The 19,131-nt window shown below is 40.8% G+C and overlaps 1 protein-coding gene across 1 annotated transcript in view; it reads right to left on the bottom strand.

Moving 5' to 3' along the window:
- ELOVL2 (ELOVL fatty acid elongase 2) overlaps positions 1-19,131 on the bottom strand; it is a 51,225-nt gene that overhangs the window by 18,087 nt on the left and 14,007 nt on the right. Inside the window, exons 2-3 of the mRNA XM_015649138.2 lie at positions 9,294-9,357; positions 3,890-4,077 (exon numbers count right to left, since the gene is read on the bottom strand). Of these exons, the coding sequence (XP_015504624.1) occupies positions 3,890-4,077; positions 9,294-9,357 (252 nt within the window). The remainder of the gene's footprint in view (positions 1-3,889; positions 4,078-9,293; positions 9,358-19,131) is intronic.

Raw genomic sequence — 19,131 nt, 5'->3', positions numbered from 1 at the left:
GATCAACAGAAGGACTTGGGTGAGACCTTGATGACCAGCTGAGATTTGATTTAAATAGGGCAGAGGTGATACTGCTGGGGAAAGCAGCCTAAGACTGTGGCAGAGATTATGTCTGTTCCTATTAGTGAGAGAGAGTATCCTCACCTGAGTAATTTCGGAATTCGGAGATCAGCACCGGTCTCCTGTGTTTCCAGTTTTAATTTGTCACTGAACTTGTGACAGTTTGGCGTCTGGTGCCTCAGTTTGTATCCCTGAAGTTGGTTCATAAGCACATGAAACAATTTTAAAATATGCACAGATGTGGTGTTTTTTCACAGTAAGCTGTGAAAAACTGCTCATAGTTGGTAATTTTAGCATCTTAAGCAAATATTAATGCAGAGAAAAGACATATATTTCTTAAGGAAAATTGTTAAAAGTTTTGAATTTTGTTAAAGTAAAAAGATGCTAGCTGTTTTTCCTTATACAGACTTTCACAATGTTCTAGAAATTGTTGGATCAGTAGAGTTGATCTGGGTCTGTGAGCACTTACTGGTACAGAAAAGTACACAACAATAAACAAATTTTGACGTGGGTTTCTTTGGTAGCAGCAAGGGTGAAAGGAATTGTCTTTTGCCTCCTCAGCAGCCCCCCTGCAGCCTGCCCAGTTTAAGCACACGACCTTTGTCTAAGCATGAGATACTTGAAAAAAATGTGCTCCAAACCCAAGTGCCAACTTCATCATATTCAGCTGGGGAAGGTGAGCACCCCTGACAACTCCATGAAAATCTGTTTGCCTAACTCACAAGTCTAAAGGTCTAACAAGCTGCCCTTCTGGGAGGCCTTCAGAGGCACCTAACTCCTTGTTGACTCAAAAATTTTGAGACACCTCAGCAGGATGAGGGCAGCTGGGCAGAGCTGTTTATCTTTAGACCTTGTCCTTCGGCCATCGTAGGGGTGTCTGACCTCATGCTAATGGCACATCTTAGAGTTGTCCTGCAGCTGTTCCTCCAAGTACTTTGCGGATTGGTTGACCTCAAAGCTCAGAGATAAAATCGGCTCCCGGATAGTTCATGCCCACAGTGCAGTGCATGGAACTCTGCCTCAAAAGAGGAAGCTGCCCTTGGAGATTTAAAGCAGCCCTTTTGTTATGACTCTTTGCTGTAACCATCGTCTTCTTGCCTTGAGGTTGCAGAAATCAACTGTCATGAAGTGCCAACTAGAACTAATCAGGAGATGAAGGTGAGGAGATGAAGTACTGAAGCACAGATACCCCCATCTGTAGGTTTACCACATTTCTCATTCAAATACAGCCTGTCCCACATGATGGATTTGTGATACACCCTTTCTTGTGAATGAGATTTTTTTTTTTTTTTATTCTGAATGTCTAAGAAGAAACCCCTACATTCTGCAGCTACTGCAAGAAATGCTGTGTGGCACCTTATAAACAAAACAGTGGTGGTTGGTTATGGGGGTTTCTTTTGGTGGGGTGTGGGGAATGTGTTTTACCTCTATTGCACAGCTTCTTGTTTTGTGATTTCACCCCCATACAGAGACAGAGGGGTTTAGATGCAGTGAGAGGATGGAGGAATAAAACAACTGTTGTAGATGTGTCTAACCAGGAATTGATCCCAAATCACAGTCACTGCAAGGATCAACTGTGTTTACATAAGGAACCACTATGCAGAATGTGCTAAATATAGGTAACTCTGGCCTTAAAGAGCTTACTGTCCACAAAAGACTGAGAGAATAAGGAGCATAGAGAGAAGCTTTGGAAATTAGAGATTTTGAAATCACCATGACTTTATTTGGTAGTGAAGATGATTTCTGCTCTCCCATTTGCCTGTTTTTCTTCAGCAGGGATGTGCAGGCTACCTCAGACTGCAAGTATTAACTTCCATTCTGCTCCTTCACAGGAGGAGCTGTGATAGGAGCCAGGAAGTAGACTAAGAGAAAATGCAGAGCCAGTATTGTGGAAGTGTGTTTTGTACAGTGTAAAACCAGCCTGGCTGACAGTCCAGAGCTAAGAGTGAAATCTGCAGTAGAACAGCTGGCAGTGCAGATCAGCCATCATGTTCCCTGGGTTCCCAAATTTGCAGAATGTGGAGCTGAGAGCTGGCACTGCCAGCCATGCCCAGCAGCAGTCTGGGAGGTGTAAATCAGCAGCCTCCAGCCTCAGAATCAAGGTCTCAAGGGACTTATCTGAGGACTAACATAACTCAGCGACTGTCTGCAGCAAAGTTGGACTCAGGAAGGATGAAGCAGGAAGACAGCTGAACAGGAGGTGGCTAAATACAGTTCCTACCAGAATGTGAAGGTGGCTAAAACCAAATTTGCTTCATTCATGCAAATGAGACCTGCTAAAGTGTTCTTTGTTCTTCCATTTATTTACTTGTGCCAGGCCAAATCAGACTGGAAGGGAAAGGGGGAAGCAGTACAGCAGTATTGTTTTCTAGTCAGTTAATCCTTTTTGCTGAGTCCTGCTACTGCAGCCAGTTATCTGTATACCTTCAAGCAAAATGGGGATTTAAACATCAAAGTACTAATTTAAATTCTGGAGGACAATCATTGTGGAGTCATCAAACCTTCCAGCAATTGTGCTGGTTCCTCCTTTGCTCTAAACCTTATCCTGCACTCCCAGATACCCACAGCAGCCTGCAAAGCCAGCTGGAGCATGGACCAGGATAAAGCTCTCTGTAACACAATCAGTCCTTTGCACAAAGGCACGAACCTAAACTGCTCCCCAGCTGCTTGACCAGGCCAGACAATTGGTGTTTAGCTCAAATCAATTTAAAACTTGAAATCTTTGGGTGTCCTGTTTGGTTTCTGAAAGGTTTCTCGTCCAGCCAGCAGAAAAAGGTGGAAACTGTGGCTGAGAGCCCTGAGAGTGAGAAATGCTGTGAGGCTGTGCAGGCAACACAGCAGTGTCAGACCACACCATGAAATCAAGCACATTCTTCAGCCAGGGCTTCTTATGAACAGGGTCACTTTATTAGGAAAAAAAACCACAAAAGCTTTTGTGCCTTTTGTCTCCTACTGTTTGTTCTTAAGGGCTTCAATTAATGTATGTTAACACCTTAATATTAAAAGCACCACAGTTATCTGCAGGCTGAGAAGGGGCAGCTCCCAAATAATACCCAAATATTGACTTCTGGCTTCTGTTTTCCTCTGTAGAGGCAAAACCACACATGTCTGCTGAGAGGCACTGTCTGAATCCCCTGCTGTTATAAAATCATAAGGTGCATTCAAACCTCTCTTCCAGTTCTAAATGGATCCTGAATCATACGAGCATGTTCCTTTCTGATAAGTACTTGGGAAATGATCTATGTGACCATATGCAGCCTCCAAGCCCCACAGCCCTTGCTCTTGGATGAAGTGGTAAGTTTTTAACATCTGTCTTTTACTGTTTGACTGCATGAGGAAAGCTTCTTAGTCACAAGAGCAGAAAAATAACACAGAATTGCCAATTCCATAAATAAATCAGTACTTGCTCTCATCTATAAATCTATTTGTTTTTAAGCATGGGCCTGGAAAAATCATTCCACAGACAGCTACACGAATAAAACCCAGCTGGGTTTTTTTTATAGCATTTCATGGGTGCTGAAGAACAAGGTTCTCAGGACCTTGAAGAGCACAGTATAGGCACGTTTGAGCTGAGTGACTGCTGCAGATTCAAATTTATGCTTGTGGACACGGTCCTGGTGGCAAAGAGCTGTCCCCAGGTGTGGACTGTAGCTCAGGAAGTACGATCAAAACAGGCCAAGATCTAAGATGAGAAGGGACTTTTTAATATTAAATTTATTTTGCTGCTGATTTAAACTTTCCTAGCAAAACCACCTGTCTCTAAGATATTTCTGCTAAGAACTGCATCTTGGTCACCTTCCTCAGCCGTGCTGCATGGAAGAGCACCTACCTCTACGAGCATGTAGAAGGAGAGCAGCGTGATGCCCAGGTTATACACGATGAGGTGAGGCCTGAGAGAGAAAGGAGGCCTGTTCTTCATTAACTTGTTGCCCAGCCATATGCAGAGTAGATATGCTCCAGTAAGGAAAAACGTGGGAAGGTAAGAGTCCAAAAGGAACCATCCTCTAACCCTGGCATCTAAAAAAAAGAAACACACAGAGCAGGCAATTAAGAAAGCTATGGTAAAGCTTTCTGCTAAAATTAGGCAGAACACATCATGAAAAGAATCTGCTAAAAAGTGTGAGATGGAATCAGCCATTCTTTCCTCACAAGAGCTATCCATTGTTTTCAACTTACCAATACTGCATGTTAAGTCTCAGAGAATCTGGGCTGAAAACTGCATGGAATTCCCTAATAATTTAAGGTCACCTATATCACTCCATTTTAATAGTAAAGAGAAAATGAAATGGAAAACACTATTCTTATATGCTTTTAAAAATTTTTAGTTAATGTTTTAACTTAATGTTTATTTAAATCCTATCTTAATCTGCTCAAGAGACAATTTGCAGATAGTATTAAATACAAAGTATGCATGTAATGTTGCCAGCTCACGTTATTTTAATTCTGCACTTGCCATACACGTAGGAGGGTGTATATAGCATTGACTAGAAAACATTGATACAAGGGGAAGACTTTTCCAAAATATTAAATATGAAAAGCAAGTGGCAAACATTTACTTTGATGGTTATCAAAGATTTTTGGCTGGTGAGGGCTTGCTTTCTCGCAGTTTCTGTCCCACTTGCCTGGTCCTGAAATGAAATATTAAGGTCAAATCCTGCTTGCCTTATTCACACAAGTAATCCCATTGGCAGTAATCAGATAGTTCAGTGTATATGAGCAAAGCCTAATCCCAGATGCCAAGCTGGAGGCACCGCTTTGTTGTCATACGAGCAACTGGATGCCATGAGTGAAAGGGATGTGCTTTCTTCATTTGTTTTTTTTCTTACTCCAAGATGGAGCAAAATCTAGAGTCAATTTTCCATAGCAAAATTCTTCAGCCATTTACCTATGGAAAGAACAAGGGGGCATCACAGCTAGTTTTTATGACTTATGGAGTAAAGAAGTCAGTGAGGAGTCATTGTGCAGGTCTCACAGAAAGTAGTTCTTTCTGCTCTTAGAAAGATGTCTTTGCTCTTGAAAATGTTTAAATTACTTCATTATTTTTTTACAAAGGCCAAGATTGTGTTAAAAATTGTAAAAGCAAAGCTATTCACAGTGCATGAAAAAAAAAATTAGTTTTTCTGCCTATATTGAAATTGGAAAAGATTGGGCAATGGATGATGCACCAAGTAAATGTGCCCAAACATTTAGTAATTTATTGTAATTTTGCTGTACTGTATTCTTTCCAAAAATTCCTTCCTCAGAAATACATGCATACAGGTATATGTAGAGTGAAATTTTACATATGTTAGAGTAATAAAAACTCTGCATATGAGGCTTTGAACACCAGCTTTCTTTCTCATTACATTTTCCTTCTGTTTCCCCCCTCGCTTCCACTGCAGTGGCTGTAACATTTGAATTTGGATTCCACGAGGGTTGCTAACCCTTTCAAAGGAAAGAGTTTCAACCAGGCCACCACCACCATGGAAGCCCAATGCTCTCCTGCTTTTGACTCTCCCTCTTGGACTCCCAAGAACCTCTAGAAGCAGAGAGATGTAGGATTAAAGCAGTCACAACAGCACAGTCCTTCCTTTTATGGCAGCCTTGCTTTGTTGTGTGTTACCAAGCTGGAACGCCTGTTGTTTGTCTTCAGATCTCAATGCTTATTTGGATCACCTCAGTGTGAGAAGGAAACACTTCCAGCAATCTCTTAGAGCTCACAAGCCACGTGTGAAGCACTGGAATGAATATTTTAGAAGTGATTCTGCTCCCTTATGGGCTCTCAACATGACGCAGGAGTCATAGGACAGGTAAAGGTTGAGTGTTTAAGTGTTGATGTCTTTTTAAGTGCGTGTTTTAGGAGCATAAGGATTTAATTTATTTAATTGGAAACCTAAATGAAGATGTTGAGAGCAGTCATGTTAGCAAGACTGCTATCTAAGGAAAAGTCTCCCATTCAAGGATTGCAAAACTTGATGCATAAAGATTACACACACAAAGGCAAATTGGCATCAGTAGATAACAAAACTGCCTGTTTGCTCAAAGAGGAAAAGTATTTAGAAGAGTTCAGAATACAAATTAAACTACAGAAAATAAATTCTGCCCCAGTATGCCCTCAGAAAGTTTTTATTCTGCTGTGAGTGGCCACAAGCATGTGGGCTGATCCACACAAAAGCAGAACTCGTGTGCTTGTTCAGGTCAGCATGTCAAGTATTTTTAAGTTCTACAGTACTCCAGTTTCAAGAGAAATTGTTAAAGCATGTACCCTTCCTGAATATTTCCCACCATGACCTCAATACCTTGAAGAGTAAGAGTTTCTGGCAGAAAGTGGTTTATAAAGGGCAGCCAAGGAACGTGACTGTTCTGTTTCCACTTCCACTTAACCCTGAATGACAAGCAGAGGGAGGTTTTTATGTGTCAAGATGGGGGAGGAAAAGGAATGTATTTCAAAAGAAGTTATCCAAAGAATGAGAGATGAAAAGTATTTCTGTTGACCGACAGTTAAATCCCCGTGTTCAACTACTATAGAATTACACTGTCGATAGGAGAAAGGATTATTTTTACAGTATTGAACTTGCACAGCACCTGAAATTGAGACCAAAGCAGTGAATAAAGTCACAGTGGGAAAGCACTGGACTACAGCAGGGGAAGGAACAGGCGCCCACAAGCTCTGATCGCTCCATGAATAAGCTCATTCACAGTCACTGGCCATGATGTGCCAAACCCTTGGGGTGAAATCCTGGCTCCTTCTAAATGAGTGGCAGGCCTCCCAGGCTCTTTAAACATATCAGGCTTTTATCAATGAGGTTTAGAAACATTTTGATTCAAGTTCCTGTATAGCTTTGGCCAGTCGGTATCTGAGTAGAGTCAGTCCTTTTCAAGGAGCAGAGGGTAGATGGGTTTGCCCCAGTGCCTTGCTACTGATCATAGTCCATTAAGGAAAAAGTACTTTTTACTTTATTGTAACTTTAAAAAAATACATCTCGACCACCTCTGTTTCTTTCACAGGTAAAACAAACAACCAGTTAACTAGATTTTTGCATAACACCAAACAATACTTTGCAGATGGAGGGTTAGCCTGGAAAAAATATCTCTTAGAGAAGAAAATTGCTATTTCACTTGTTCTCAATTTGCCTTGAGCATAAAAACAATATGGACCAACACCAAACTGTAAGACCACCCCTTATTAAGAGACAAAACCCATGGGCAGGAATATGGCTGCTGTTCCCTGATCCAATGGGTTTGTTCTACTAATTCAAAAGCAGACACAGATGTAAAGCTGTCTACAAAGCCCAGCTGATACCAGTGAATGAAGATACAAAATACGCTGGTATTTATAATTCAAATTCAGATCTCTGACAGTCTGGCCCTCAGTCGGGCAGCACTGCAGCTTGTGTTAACCTGGTGCTCCCAATGTGACAGAGATTGCCTCTGGGAACTAGAGCGTGGCTTTCTGTCTCTTCTAGTGACCTCAGACACAGCTGGTAATGATGACAAAGACCTGCATAGTGATACAAGTATTTCAGGAGTTACAACCTAAAATATAAACCATAAACAGGGGATCAGTTTTTAAAATAATAGAGTGCTGTTATCTATCCTTTTAATCCATCTTGCTGCTGAATGAAGTGTGTACTGTGGGTGAAAATCAGTGGAGAGAAAGAAGAGGAATGGTTTGTGGGTTTAAATGTTTGGGGAAGCTCTCAAATTCATTAGATATTCATCTTGGGGTCATTTGATTTAAAACTGATTGCAGTTTATTATGAATTATTTATGTGAATTATTTATGTGAATTATTTATGTGAATTATTTATGTGGATAAACACACTAGAGGGAGATATACTATTCAGGAAATGCATGATACTGTGTCATTAACCACCAGTTAAATTAAAGATCAGAGTGCAGAGGCGTGGACAAACAAAGATATTTCAGTACTGATATCTGAAGAAGGATGGTGATGTACTTGGCAAGCAATACAAATAACACTTGTTTAATTGAAGGGCTTTATTAAAACTTTAAGGGATCTTTGTGCTATTCAGAATTGGATCAGCTATAGCTTATTCCTTCAGACAATTTGTCTGGACCAACAAGGAAAGAGGAATGAAAGAGAACATCATGTCCATTTGGAAAAAAACAAAACACCAAAAAGTAGTGCTTTCATTCTTCTGATCACATTTCTTTGTTAATATTAAAAGTACTATTGTAGAAGCCATTAATAAAACTTATTCTGCTTTAACCATTTCTGCTGCAGTTCCCAAGCTGTTCAGTGTTTCTTCACTGGAAATCTTTCTTTCAAACTTCATATCTACTGTAGACATGTTGGAAAAGATTTTGTAGCCAGCCAGCCAGCTAAGAAAAATTAGAATTTCTTGTGTTTAAGAACACAGCATCTTTCCATTTTCCTTCCAATTAAGCAAGAACTGTTTCTGTGAAACAGAAACAGTGAGAACATTACTGCAAAAAAAATGGGAATCCACAATCATGCATCCATTCCCACAAGCAGCAGTTCTGGACTCAGCCATGGGTAGAAGTTTGCAAAGCAATTCCTGAAGTTAAGCCCAGCCCTATCAACAACAAGGTGGCCTTTCAGGGACCTGCTTTGAAGACTGTGTCCTGTCCAAGCTCCTGTCTCACCCCTTTCTTATATTTGCTCGGCTCTCTTAACCCTGGCTGTGATGCTTCATCGTTGCCTGCAGTCTTATTTTAGGTTTGAGGGGTTTTTTACTTACTTGTTTCAATCCTAGCAAAGCATGAGGCACCTCCAACCAACAATTATTTAAGTTACTCTTGTTCAAACTGTTCCAGAAAGCAATAATAGGAAGTCAAAAGATGCATCTGTTCTCCCACATGATATATTAGTTTATTGAAATTTTGTATGTGATCCTGCAGGTTGCTTTTGCTCCAAGCATCCTTCTGAATTAGGCAATTTAATAAGCAGCTGGACCAAAGAAACTGGGTTACAAATGACAATCAGTCCCAAACCAGATCTTACACTTTCAGAAAGACCCAGGCTTTCAGGCTTTTTATTCCATGTTAGGATGTAAAATTGACTTTCTCTGGTATTCTCAGAAACAAAGGAATCACAAATCATTGCATTGATAGATTTGCTATAATAACTGTGTCTTCCTGATAATACCGTGGTTCTGCCTAGTTTACATTTTTCAATAAGAAGTTGCTCAGCAAATTTCTTAGAATTTTTTGTGTGGTAATCTCTAGAAGTATTATTTCCTTAAAGGGCTGTAAGTGGAGCAGCTTACCTCGAGGTCCAAACATATAGTCCACAAATGCATTTACTTCCCGGTCAAAAGCTTTCAGGGTCTCCTAAAAATATGGAAAAAGACATGTGAAAAAGACATTATCTCTGGGTCACAGAGAGAATACAATTTAAAAAAAAAACCCTGCAATAAACTCGCAAAAAGTTTGTCATGCACAAATATTTCCAAAGTACGCAATATCATGTATAATGAAAATACCTCAAACCCCTTTAAAAATTAATTTAGGGCAGATTGTGGTCTAGATAACAATACAGGCCTCATTGCTGGAAACTGCCCAAACCAGAACTCTTTAGCAAGGGAAATGAAGGTATATGAAAATCAGCAAATATCACAGTAAATCTACCTGTGAATTAATTTCAGCACTGAGAAAATGTGGCCAGGCTGAGGAGAGAGATACAGAGTGATGCTGAGCCTCGCTGCAGGGCAGGAACTGCTGTGGGTGCATTTGAATGCTGGATATCTCCACACCAGCCTGAACTGCAGACACCATTAACAGATTTGATTCATCAAGAACTATATTTGCACATTGGAAGGTCCAGCCCTGGCCTCTCTATTCCTCTACTGGGACTGGGCTGTCATCTGGGCAGGGACAAGCTCCTGGCACTCCCAAGCCCCTTCCTTGTGTTTCTTCTGCTCTTGATTTTGGTCCTCAGATCGTTCAAAGTGGACAGATTTTCTGTGAACATGTGGTAATGAGTTCTTTCAGCACCTTAGGCTATAAACCTGTCTCTGCAAGATGTTGTTGCATTCATGTTTTCCTGGAGAAAAAGCCAAACAGAACCCCCAAAACTAGAAGTATGTATTTTTCTAAACAAACAAACAAACAAAAAGGATTTGCTCAAAAGAAACTGGTGATTCATGACACAAAAAAAGTTTCTCATACTTCACAGCACTGAGGAAAATTAAACTAGCTTTTAGGAAAGTGTCCTGGCTGCAGCCCATAAAGAAAGGTATTTTCTGAATTTCAGACAATAACAGTGGCAGCCTAATGATGGCTTCTCTCCCAGGAGATGACTCAATTTCCAGGTGCAGGACCTGTGCAAAAATGTGCTTCCATTTTTATCTCCTTGAGCTACACAGTAGTTCTGTTATTATTTCATGACAATGATCCTCCCTTTTGGGAAATGCCACACTGCTGTTAGTCTGTGATGTGCCCACCTGCTGTATTAATTTGAAACAGACCTACTCCTGTGCTTAATGGTTTTGTGGTTAGACTTAACAGACTGCTTTGGAAAAAAATACTGTAATGGATTTGAGTGACTCGTAGGAATGAGCATGCAAAGTTATTTGCTTTCATGCTTACATTACATAAATAAACCTTACGTGTCCAGAACAAAGTAAAACACCATGTATATTCATTTTATGTTAAAATACTGCAGACAAACCTATTCTCAGCTGCATTGAAATGGAAATTAGCTACTGAATGCTTCTAACAGTTAGATGGAGGAAGAGGAATTGTAGAATATTAAGAAGAAAGAGCAGAATAAAAGAAAAGAATCATAGAATTGTTTAGCTTGGAAAAGCCCTTTAAGGCATCAAGTCCAACTGTAAACCCAGCTTTGCCAACTCCACCACTAGACCATGTCCCTGGGTGCCACATCTACACATCTTTTAAATACCTACAGGGATAGTGATAAAATCACTTCTCCAGTCAGACTGTTCCAGAGCTCCACCACCCCTTCAGTGAAGAAATTTTTCCTAACATCTAATCTAAACCTCCCCTAAAGAACTCGAGGCCACTTCATCCTGTCCTGTCACTGGTTACCTGGGAGAAGAGACTGACTCCCACCTGGCTACACCCTCCCTTCAGGAAGTTCCAGAGAGCAATAAGGTTCCCCCTGAGCCTCCTTTCTTTAGGCTAAACACCCCCAGTTCCCTCAGCTGCTCCTCACAGGACCTGTGCTCCAGACCCTTCCCCAGCTCCACTGCCCTGCTCTGGACACGCTCCAGCCCCTCAGTGTCTTTGCTGTAGTGAGGAGCCCAGAACTGAGCACAGCACTCGAGGTGTGACCTCGGCAGTGCTGAGTTCATGGGGATGATCACTGCTCTGCTCCTGCTGGCCACACTGTTCCTGATCCAGGCCAGGATGCCACTGGCCTTCTTGGCCACCTGGGCACACTGCTACCTTGGTTTCCACTGACTGTCAACTGGTCTAGGTCCTTTTCCACAGGGTGGCTTTCCAGCCGTTCTGCGCCAAGCCTGTAACACTGCATGGGCCTTGTTGGACCTCACACCATTGGCCTCAACCCATTGATTCAGCCTGTCCAGATTGCTCTGCAGAGCCTTCCCACCCTCCAGCAGATCAGTGCTCCCACACAACACAGGTTACTGCCTTCACTGATCCAACTTGCAACCTCTTACACCTGGTTAGAATGAGCAGACAGCATACTGAGTAGATGAGCCAGTCTGAAATTAAATCTACCTCCTTATGAGTGTGCTTAAATGACACAGTGAGGACTTATACCAGCTGATAACCTTGTTCCCATCTATCTTAATTAGCACTACAAAAATTCAGTCCCTGGTTTGTCTTCATTGGTAATTTGAGAACAGAACTTTTTCAAAGAGGTACAGCAGGGAAACCGATATTCTTCTCAAGAATGTCCTAGCCTTTGCCTCTCTTTCAACATTGTACAGCTTATTTTAGTTTACAGGAAGAAAAATAGAGATTAACAAGATACGGATTTGTAATATTGTTTTAGAAAACGTATTTGTTTATATACCTAAAACCAGTAGTAATAGTTTGGGAAAAAAAAATTTCTTACTTAAAAAAAGGTAGGTAAATTTGTGTGACTAGTCTTGATATCTTCCTGTCAACACTGCTACAAGAGACTATACTGTATTTCTGGGTTTTAGAACATGTCCTTAATAGTAGCTCTGGGCACATTAGATGCAAATGCCTTGCTCAACATGATCTGTCACATTTCTAAAGAAAAGTAAATAAAACCAGTCTGAACAAATCCATGTGCTCAGACAACTCACTTCTCTCTGGCAAATCACTGTAACAGCCTTTATCAACGACTGTATTTGGGTTACAAGGCTAAAGATTAACATGTCTTTCATGTTGTTTCTTCTTTTGTACAGGACATTGCTCTGGGTATTAGCAATGTATATTCTTTGGCAGGATTTTGGACAGATTTGTGGAAGATCTATTTATCTAAACCTATTAAAAAGACAGTAGGTTACCTGAGCAAATCAAATCACCCAAATGGAAAGATCTGGAGGGAGCACAAAGTCAATGATGATAAAGCAACAGAGATCTCTCTGATGAGATATTTCAGTATTTCTGCACAGAAATGTAAGTAAGGGAATAGGTGGCACAGTGCACATAAGTGAATTAGCTCTCATGCCATTGCACCTAAAACAGAATTTCAAAGTCACCAAGTATGTAAATAATACATCACTTCTTGCTATAGGTTTATAAATCTTTGTAAGTGTTGGTCTTCATTGAGAGACCAGTATCTGCTGGTTTTCTAGTAGTTTTAGCATAAGTAGCATAAACTATGTAAAAATTAGGTAAATGCTATCTAAACAGTGCGGATATCAAAATAACTTTGATTTGTCAGAAATACCAATGATCTGTCATTAGACATTATTTATTGTCCAATGGAAACACTGCCTCTAATGATTTAGATTTCCCTTTATATAGCTCTATAAACCAGGCCATCTGGATCCAATAGAAACACGACAAAAGCCTCTGAAGCAAACTTCTTACAGATGAGTAAACTGCATTTAATCTTACTTATGCTATCTGGAAACCTTTTGTATTACTGTTGCTTTGTTTTGGTATTTCTTTAATTCAAAAGCCTTGAATGTCATGCAGCACCTCAAAAATCCGAGATTGCTTGTTCTTACACAGCTACATAGGAATTAGAATATTCTAATTTTGTATTGTACAAAACAAGATCTCATTTCAGACTTAAAGTGGAAATGGGTGCCAGCCTCTGCTCTCTGATACAGCTCCTGGAGGTAACAGTGATATTTTAAACCACCCTGGTTGAAAATGCATACATGATTTTTATTATTTAAATGGTGATTTTTCCTTGATTCCCTGAAGAGTTCTGCTCTGTACATAGCCAGTGTCTGAGAAGTACTGGAATGAATCCAAATTTAGCAGCATGTTTAAAGAAACTGGTATTAGATGCTACCATATTAAAGAAGATTTTGTAAATGGTAGTGTTGGCTCTAGAATGGCTGAAATAGTGGATGAAATGAAGCAAAGTTGAGTCCAACTCAGAACTGCTTGTAGATTAAATTGTTTAGCTTTTTATTGCTTGAAGCATTTAAAATTACTCCTGAACAAAGATGTACAATGAGGGACAATTCTCCATCACATACTGTTTCAGACAACCCTGTAGGGTTTTGTCATCTTTATGATTTGTGTGTTCTATCTGTATGGGAAACACATGTTTAAAAAAAATCCCAAAATAAAGCACTTATTTAGGGATTTATATGTGAACTGCAGAGAAAGTTGAAGCTGAAGGCAGAAGGGTGAGCCACATGTTGCTATGAATTGTATCTAGATGAGACATTGTCTTAGATCTTCCTTATTAGCATTTTAGATTAATCATTTGAACAAACAGAAACTGGAGTCCTTACTTGACATGGTAATTCCTGTGTCCCACATTCTGGGACATTCTCTCCAGTCCGGGGGCTGACCAGGATTAGGGACTGTGCCACAAAAGCCTTACCCAGCAGAGAGGTGTTGCCAGAGCCCCTAGAAGCAGCACAGCCCTCTGTGGTAACCTGGGCTGGCTAAAGGACTCTTCTGCCAATGTAAGATGGGCCCATGGGAGATGTTTTTGCTGCTGCAGCAATCTCACTGCCTGAATCCTTCCTCCGTCCCTCCCTCAAAGGCATGTAATTTGGTGTGACAGAAGTGACTGAAGCCAAGGGAAGTGAGGGAAGTCCTGCCAGTAGTCTGGGTCTGGAAAGGTGCCCATGTAATACTGGACAAAGTTTGGTAATGCTCCTGCTTTGCAGAAAGTAGTGAAGAATAGCTATGAAAAGAACTAAGTGTGAACTACTCCATCTAAATATTTAAGTAATTCTTTTAGAATTCTGAGAAAAGAGAAAGCTTTACCTTTGTTTTGGAAATGCAAGCTGTGTAATACATTTTAATGTAATGCAAAAATCTCTGAAAAATACCATATGGTGGAAAAAAAAAAAGGCTCTTCCAGCTTTAGCATAGAAAATAAAAAATGAATGGTCTTTGTATGTTTCTTTTCTCTTCCTATTTCTTTTAAAGGCTTTCACATTAAACTGTATGCGCTCCATGAAAGAAAGATGTTACTGCAGTCAGTAAATAATTTAAAAAACTTTACGAGTGTCTTTGAATGTAGCATAGAATAGCACTGTCTGTGTTTGAGAAACATACAGTATTTCTAAAAGGTCTTACTGAGAGCTGTGTCTGGTCTGAAAAAATTTATTTGATTTTCAGTGTTTTTCAACCGGGTCATATTTTACTCCCATTAATTTTTCATACTGTGCAATATGTGATTCATTCCACTGCTAAAGCTTGCATGCATATGTGCAAGTGTCTGGACATTTTCCCAGTTGATATTACCAAATTCAGCACTTTTTTGTGACAGTTTTTTTGCAGCTGAGGGTTATTTTTTGCATGTATTTGGAAATGACTGACTGCAGGTTAGCAGCCTAGGTGAGGCTGGGAGCTTGCAGGCCTGCCTGTTTCTGACAAAGCAAACTGGTGGGGGAACGGATGCATCAAATAGGTTGGTTTTCTCTGGAGGGAGTTGAGAATGGCTATTTGAACAGGAATTACAGCCAGTTCACGTTCAGACGTGCTGAACACCTTCTCATGTGCTGATTTAGTAACCAAAGAGAGAGCTGTGTTGATGATGGTGGTACTGAGGATGTAAAGATAAGGGGAAGGTAGATGCAAAGGGAAGGCAGCTGCAAAAGGAAGGCAGGCTTGTAGGTTTTCCCTGAGTAGCTGCTCAGGTTACACTGCCTGGAAGAAAATGCACTTTCCAGGGGATTCCTCAATAAGAAGACTGGATAGCCATTTCTGATATGAAAAATGAATGGATGTGAAGTTTGATAAGCATGGAAAGACACAGTTGAATGTAGCCAGAGGTTTCATCTGGCATTTGAGCTGTCTAGGTGGCTTGACTTCAGATTCTCTTAGTTTTTTGCTACCCAGAGAAATTTTACCACAGTGCTTAGCAATGCCTGAAAGAAAGCAGGAGGCTGCCATTAGTATTGGCATCAAACCTGAACCAGAACATTTGCCTGCCTGAATTACCAGGAGCATGCTAAAAGATGCTGCTTACACCAGCAAATTGAATTTGATTTCATCTTCAATTTTAGTTCTGTGTTCTCTCTACTCAAACAGATCTTTCAAGAAAGAGTTGAATCATCCAAGATGTCTGGGGTGTAGTGTTGCAGTGTGTGCTGCTGAGGTGTCTCGATGAGCTCTGTGGTCCCAAGGGAGATGCATAAGCTCCATATTCAAGGCACAAGACCTGCACTGTGCAGATGGATGGGCTTGGAGAGGGTACAGGAGCTCCCTTTCTGGAGGGTGGTAGGGAAGCTGTAGTGCTTCCCTCTGACTTGCCAGTGGCTGTTTCTGGAGCTGGATACCTAAACAAGTATTTCCCCTTGCAAACACAGCCAAGATAAGAAAGAAAGTACCTGGATACACGCAGCAGCCAGCATGCCAGGTGTGCCTGTGATAGCAGTGCTCACACCTGCTCTCTGTTTAATCTGTCAGTGAACCTTCAGCTTGCATTCTAAATCTGTCCTGAGCCTCAGACTAGCAGTTAACTCTGGAATTTATTTTTCTGCAACTACAGATTTTGTCTCCCTATGGAGAATTTAAGTATGTGTCACAGTAGGAACTAGAATCCAGATGTAGAGATGAATTACTTCACTTCCAAATTTTCCCTTTTCTTTGATGGAGGTGATAGCTGACTACCCTCAAAAAATCAGGGGAATGTGCCAGCCCAAGCAGTTAAGAAAGTCATAAAAAGATGTGAGGTATGAGTTCAAGTTAGGCAGAAGAGTAATTTGACCTTAAAGATAATTTAGCTCCAACCCTCCTACCATGGACAGGGACCTTCCACTAGACCAGGTTGCTCAAAGAAGAAATCGTTCCTCTTGTTAATACGTCTCTGCTCTTTGGGGAGTTAGAAACTGATCTTTTGAAAATGTGCACCTAAACCAAGTTTCTGTGCAGATTCCATGTGTCTCTGGTGAATAAGGTCACCTTTACGCAGTTCCATTTTTGCCAATGATACTTTTTGTGGGTGTTTTCACACCCAAAACAGACCAGAACATTAGGAATAGGAACTGTGGACCCAGAAAATTGGACCCTGTCATTGCCCACAGCAGAAGAAACAGCGGGGTCAAACCAACAGCTCCCACAGGCAGATAGAAACTACCACATTAAAGAGTAAGGCCAGAAGGGACTTGGCATACACCTCCCCTGACTTAATTCCCATTTTCTGCTAAAGCAGCTGGTGGCAGAAAGCCAGCCCCATCCCTCAGTATCTGTTCCTGTGGTATCTTTCCTTCTGGTGAAAGGGAAGCAGATGACTTTGCAGCTTGAAGGTTGAGAAACTTCCACACTTTCCTTTGTGGAGTGTGAGTTTGGGTGGCCCCCAGATGAGTCAGAGCACATGGCTCTCTTAACAAGCCCTCCTTAGGCATCTTGTGGCTCCCTGAGTATTACTCACAGAGACCTTTAAGAGAAGCAGTGGCCTACTAAAGGCAGAGCCTTTGCCTTGCTGCCCACATGGCACTTGTGAGTACAAACTGTGGGTACAAGTGGTTCCTTCCACCCTGAGGAAGCAGATCCCGTTGAGCTTGCTCATTGCCCCCAAAACAGCAAACACACTCTGCTTCAGTCTCTGAGCTCCAGGCCAGGCTTTAGCTGGTCACCTGGGAATGGCAGAGTGACCCAAGGAGACCTGCTATGCTTGGCCTTTCCCAAAACACGTCTGCACCCCGTCTTGCTCATGGCTGTAACCACAGCGCAGATGCACACCCCACACCAGCTATAATCCCTCTCATCTACAGCTGCAATATACACCTTCACTGCTGAATTTTTTCTTGTCTTTTTACAGGTGTGAATCTGTAGACAGCCCTTCCTGCTGCTGCTTGTTTGAAACAACAGCTAAGGGATTGGTAAAACTATCTCACACATAAGGGAAAATGCAATGGATGATAACCCAATGCAATGAAAGGAAAAATAATTTAATTTACTTTTGTATCTTCTAACACTCACCTTTCTAAAAAAATGTAATACAAAATGAAGATCAAACTGTAAAAGCTTTGCATTTGTGCTTTCATTCTCTCTTCCTAGCTAACAAAAAATACGCTGCTTTCTATTTTTAGCTTGTTCCTCCAAAAGACTGGGTTTTAACTTGTCTGATGTATCACAAAGAGAGCTCTTATGGCCCTCTGAAAATGCCAGATTTTAGCTGTAGTGAAGGACGGAATTTGTCTGTCTTGTACTGACAAATTTATAACAATGCATGATGAAAGCCCAAAGCCCAGCATGTATTGCTTTAGTGCCATCACATTTGAGAAGCGAGTTGTGCAACACTTTACTTTCTGAAAAACTCCTGAAAATTGATTGCCTGGCTCTGGGGACTGCTGCCCAAAGCGGGCACTTTGCAAACACCTCAGTTCTGTTTGACAGCTCTTTACAACCAGGAGATGCTGGAGGAACAGTTCTCTCTCAAGCCTGATCAGTTGTGGGTTGATGGTTGGTGACTCACACTGGAAATGAGAGTTTGAGATGTTTTCAGCTGGGGAGGCAACATACTCCCGACTTTTAACTTCTGATAAAAGCACACTAATATTTAGCTTCCTCCTGCTTTGGGATTTTAAATTTTGTTTAACAAGAGGTCTATTTTCACTTGGTTTTGTAGTCCTTCTCAGCGCTACACCTGCTCATCCCAGACATGGGAATAAGGATGGAGGAATAGGCGCTTTATGGTTTCTGTCAGGATTCAAATCAGCTTAAAACACCATTAATACCACAGGTGAGAAAGCACTAAGAGGCAGAAGAATTTTAGTGAAAACACTGTAAGTATGTGAGCTATTTCAGACATCAGTCTTGTTTCTGGACTATGCAACCTGCTGGGAGTCACAGAAAATATTAACTATTCACACAAAATGAGGCAAGACTTGTTTTACCACTCATGCTACTGTCAGATCAGTTATTGTGAGAGAAATTGCTTTCACAAAATTAATCAGCTATTAAAGTTTTTTGATTTTTTTTAAAGTACAAGGAAAAGGAATTTGGAAGATTTCTGCACTGCAATTGCATGGGCTAGAAGAAAAGTGATTTAAGAACCCATTAATATTTACTTAGTTTTACAAAACCCTTTCATAATTGAAGTGCTTGAAAGCATTCTGCCTTTACACATTTTTCATTTCTCTACCTTATCAAGGGCTGAGGGTCATAGTGTCTCCAAGTGAAAAATGCCCTTTCTTGAATGACTGATTGCATGATTTCCCTTCTACAATTTCCAAACTGGTTTTTTTTTTCTCTCTGTTCTTTGTGAGCATTCTAAGTGGTCACTAAAATAATGCAAGCCAATTTCACCTCTTAAAATAGATCTTATATGGCCTTAAAAGAAGAGTAAAAAGAAAGAATTGCTGCTGTGGCCCAATTTGCAGTATCTGTCAGTCATGTACACTCCCAAGAACCGTATCTTTATAATCCATCCTCTTGCTTGTTATCAGAATTTCAAAATGAAACTGTCACCAAAGCAGATCAGTGCAATCCTTTTAAAAGTAATCCTGCTCAATTTTACCTGCTACACAGGGGAACATCAGCTTAACTTGTAAT

This window comes from Parus major, chromosome 2 (genome assembly GCF_001522545.3).
Source record: "Parus major isolate Abel chromosome 2, Parus_major1.1, whole genome shotgun sequence".
NCBI classification, from domain to species: Eukaryota; Metazoa; Chordata; class Aves; order Passeriformes; family Paridae; genus Parus; species Parus major.
Note: the sequence above shows the minus strand (reverse complement) of the source record. Positions and strands in the feature narration are given on the sequence as shown.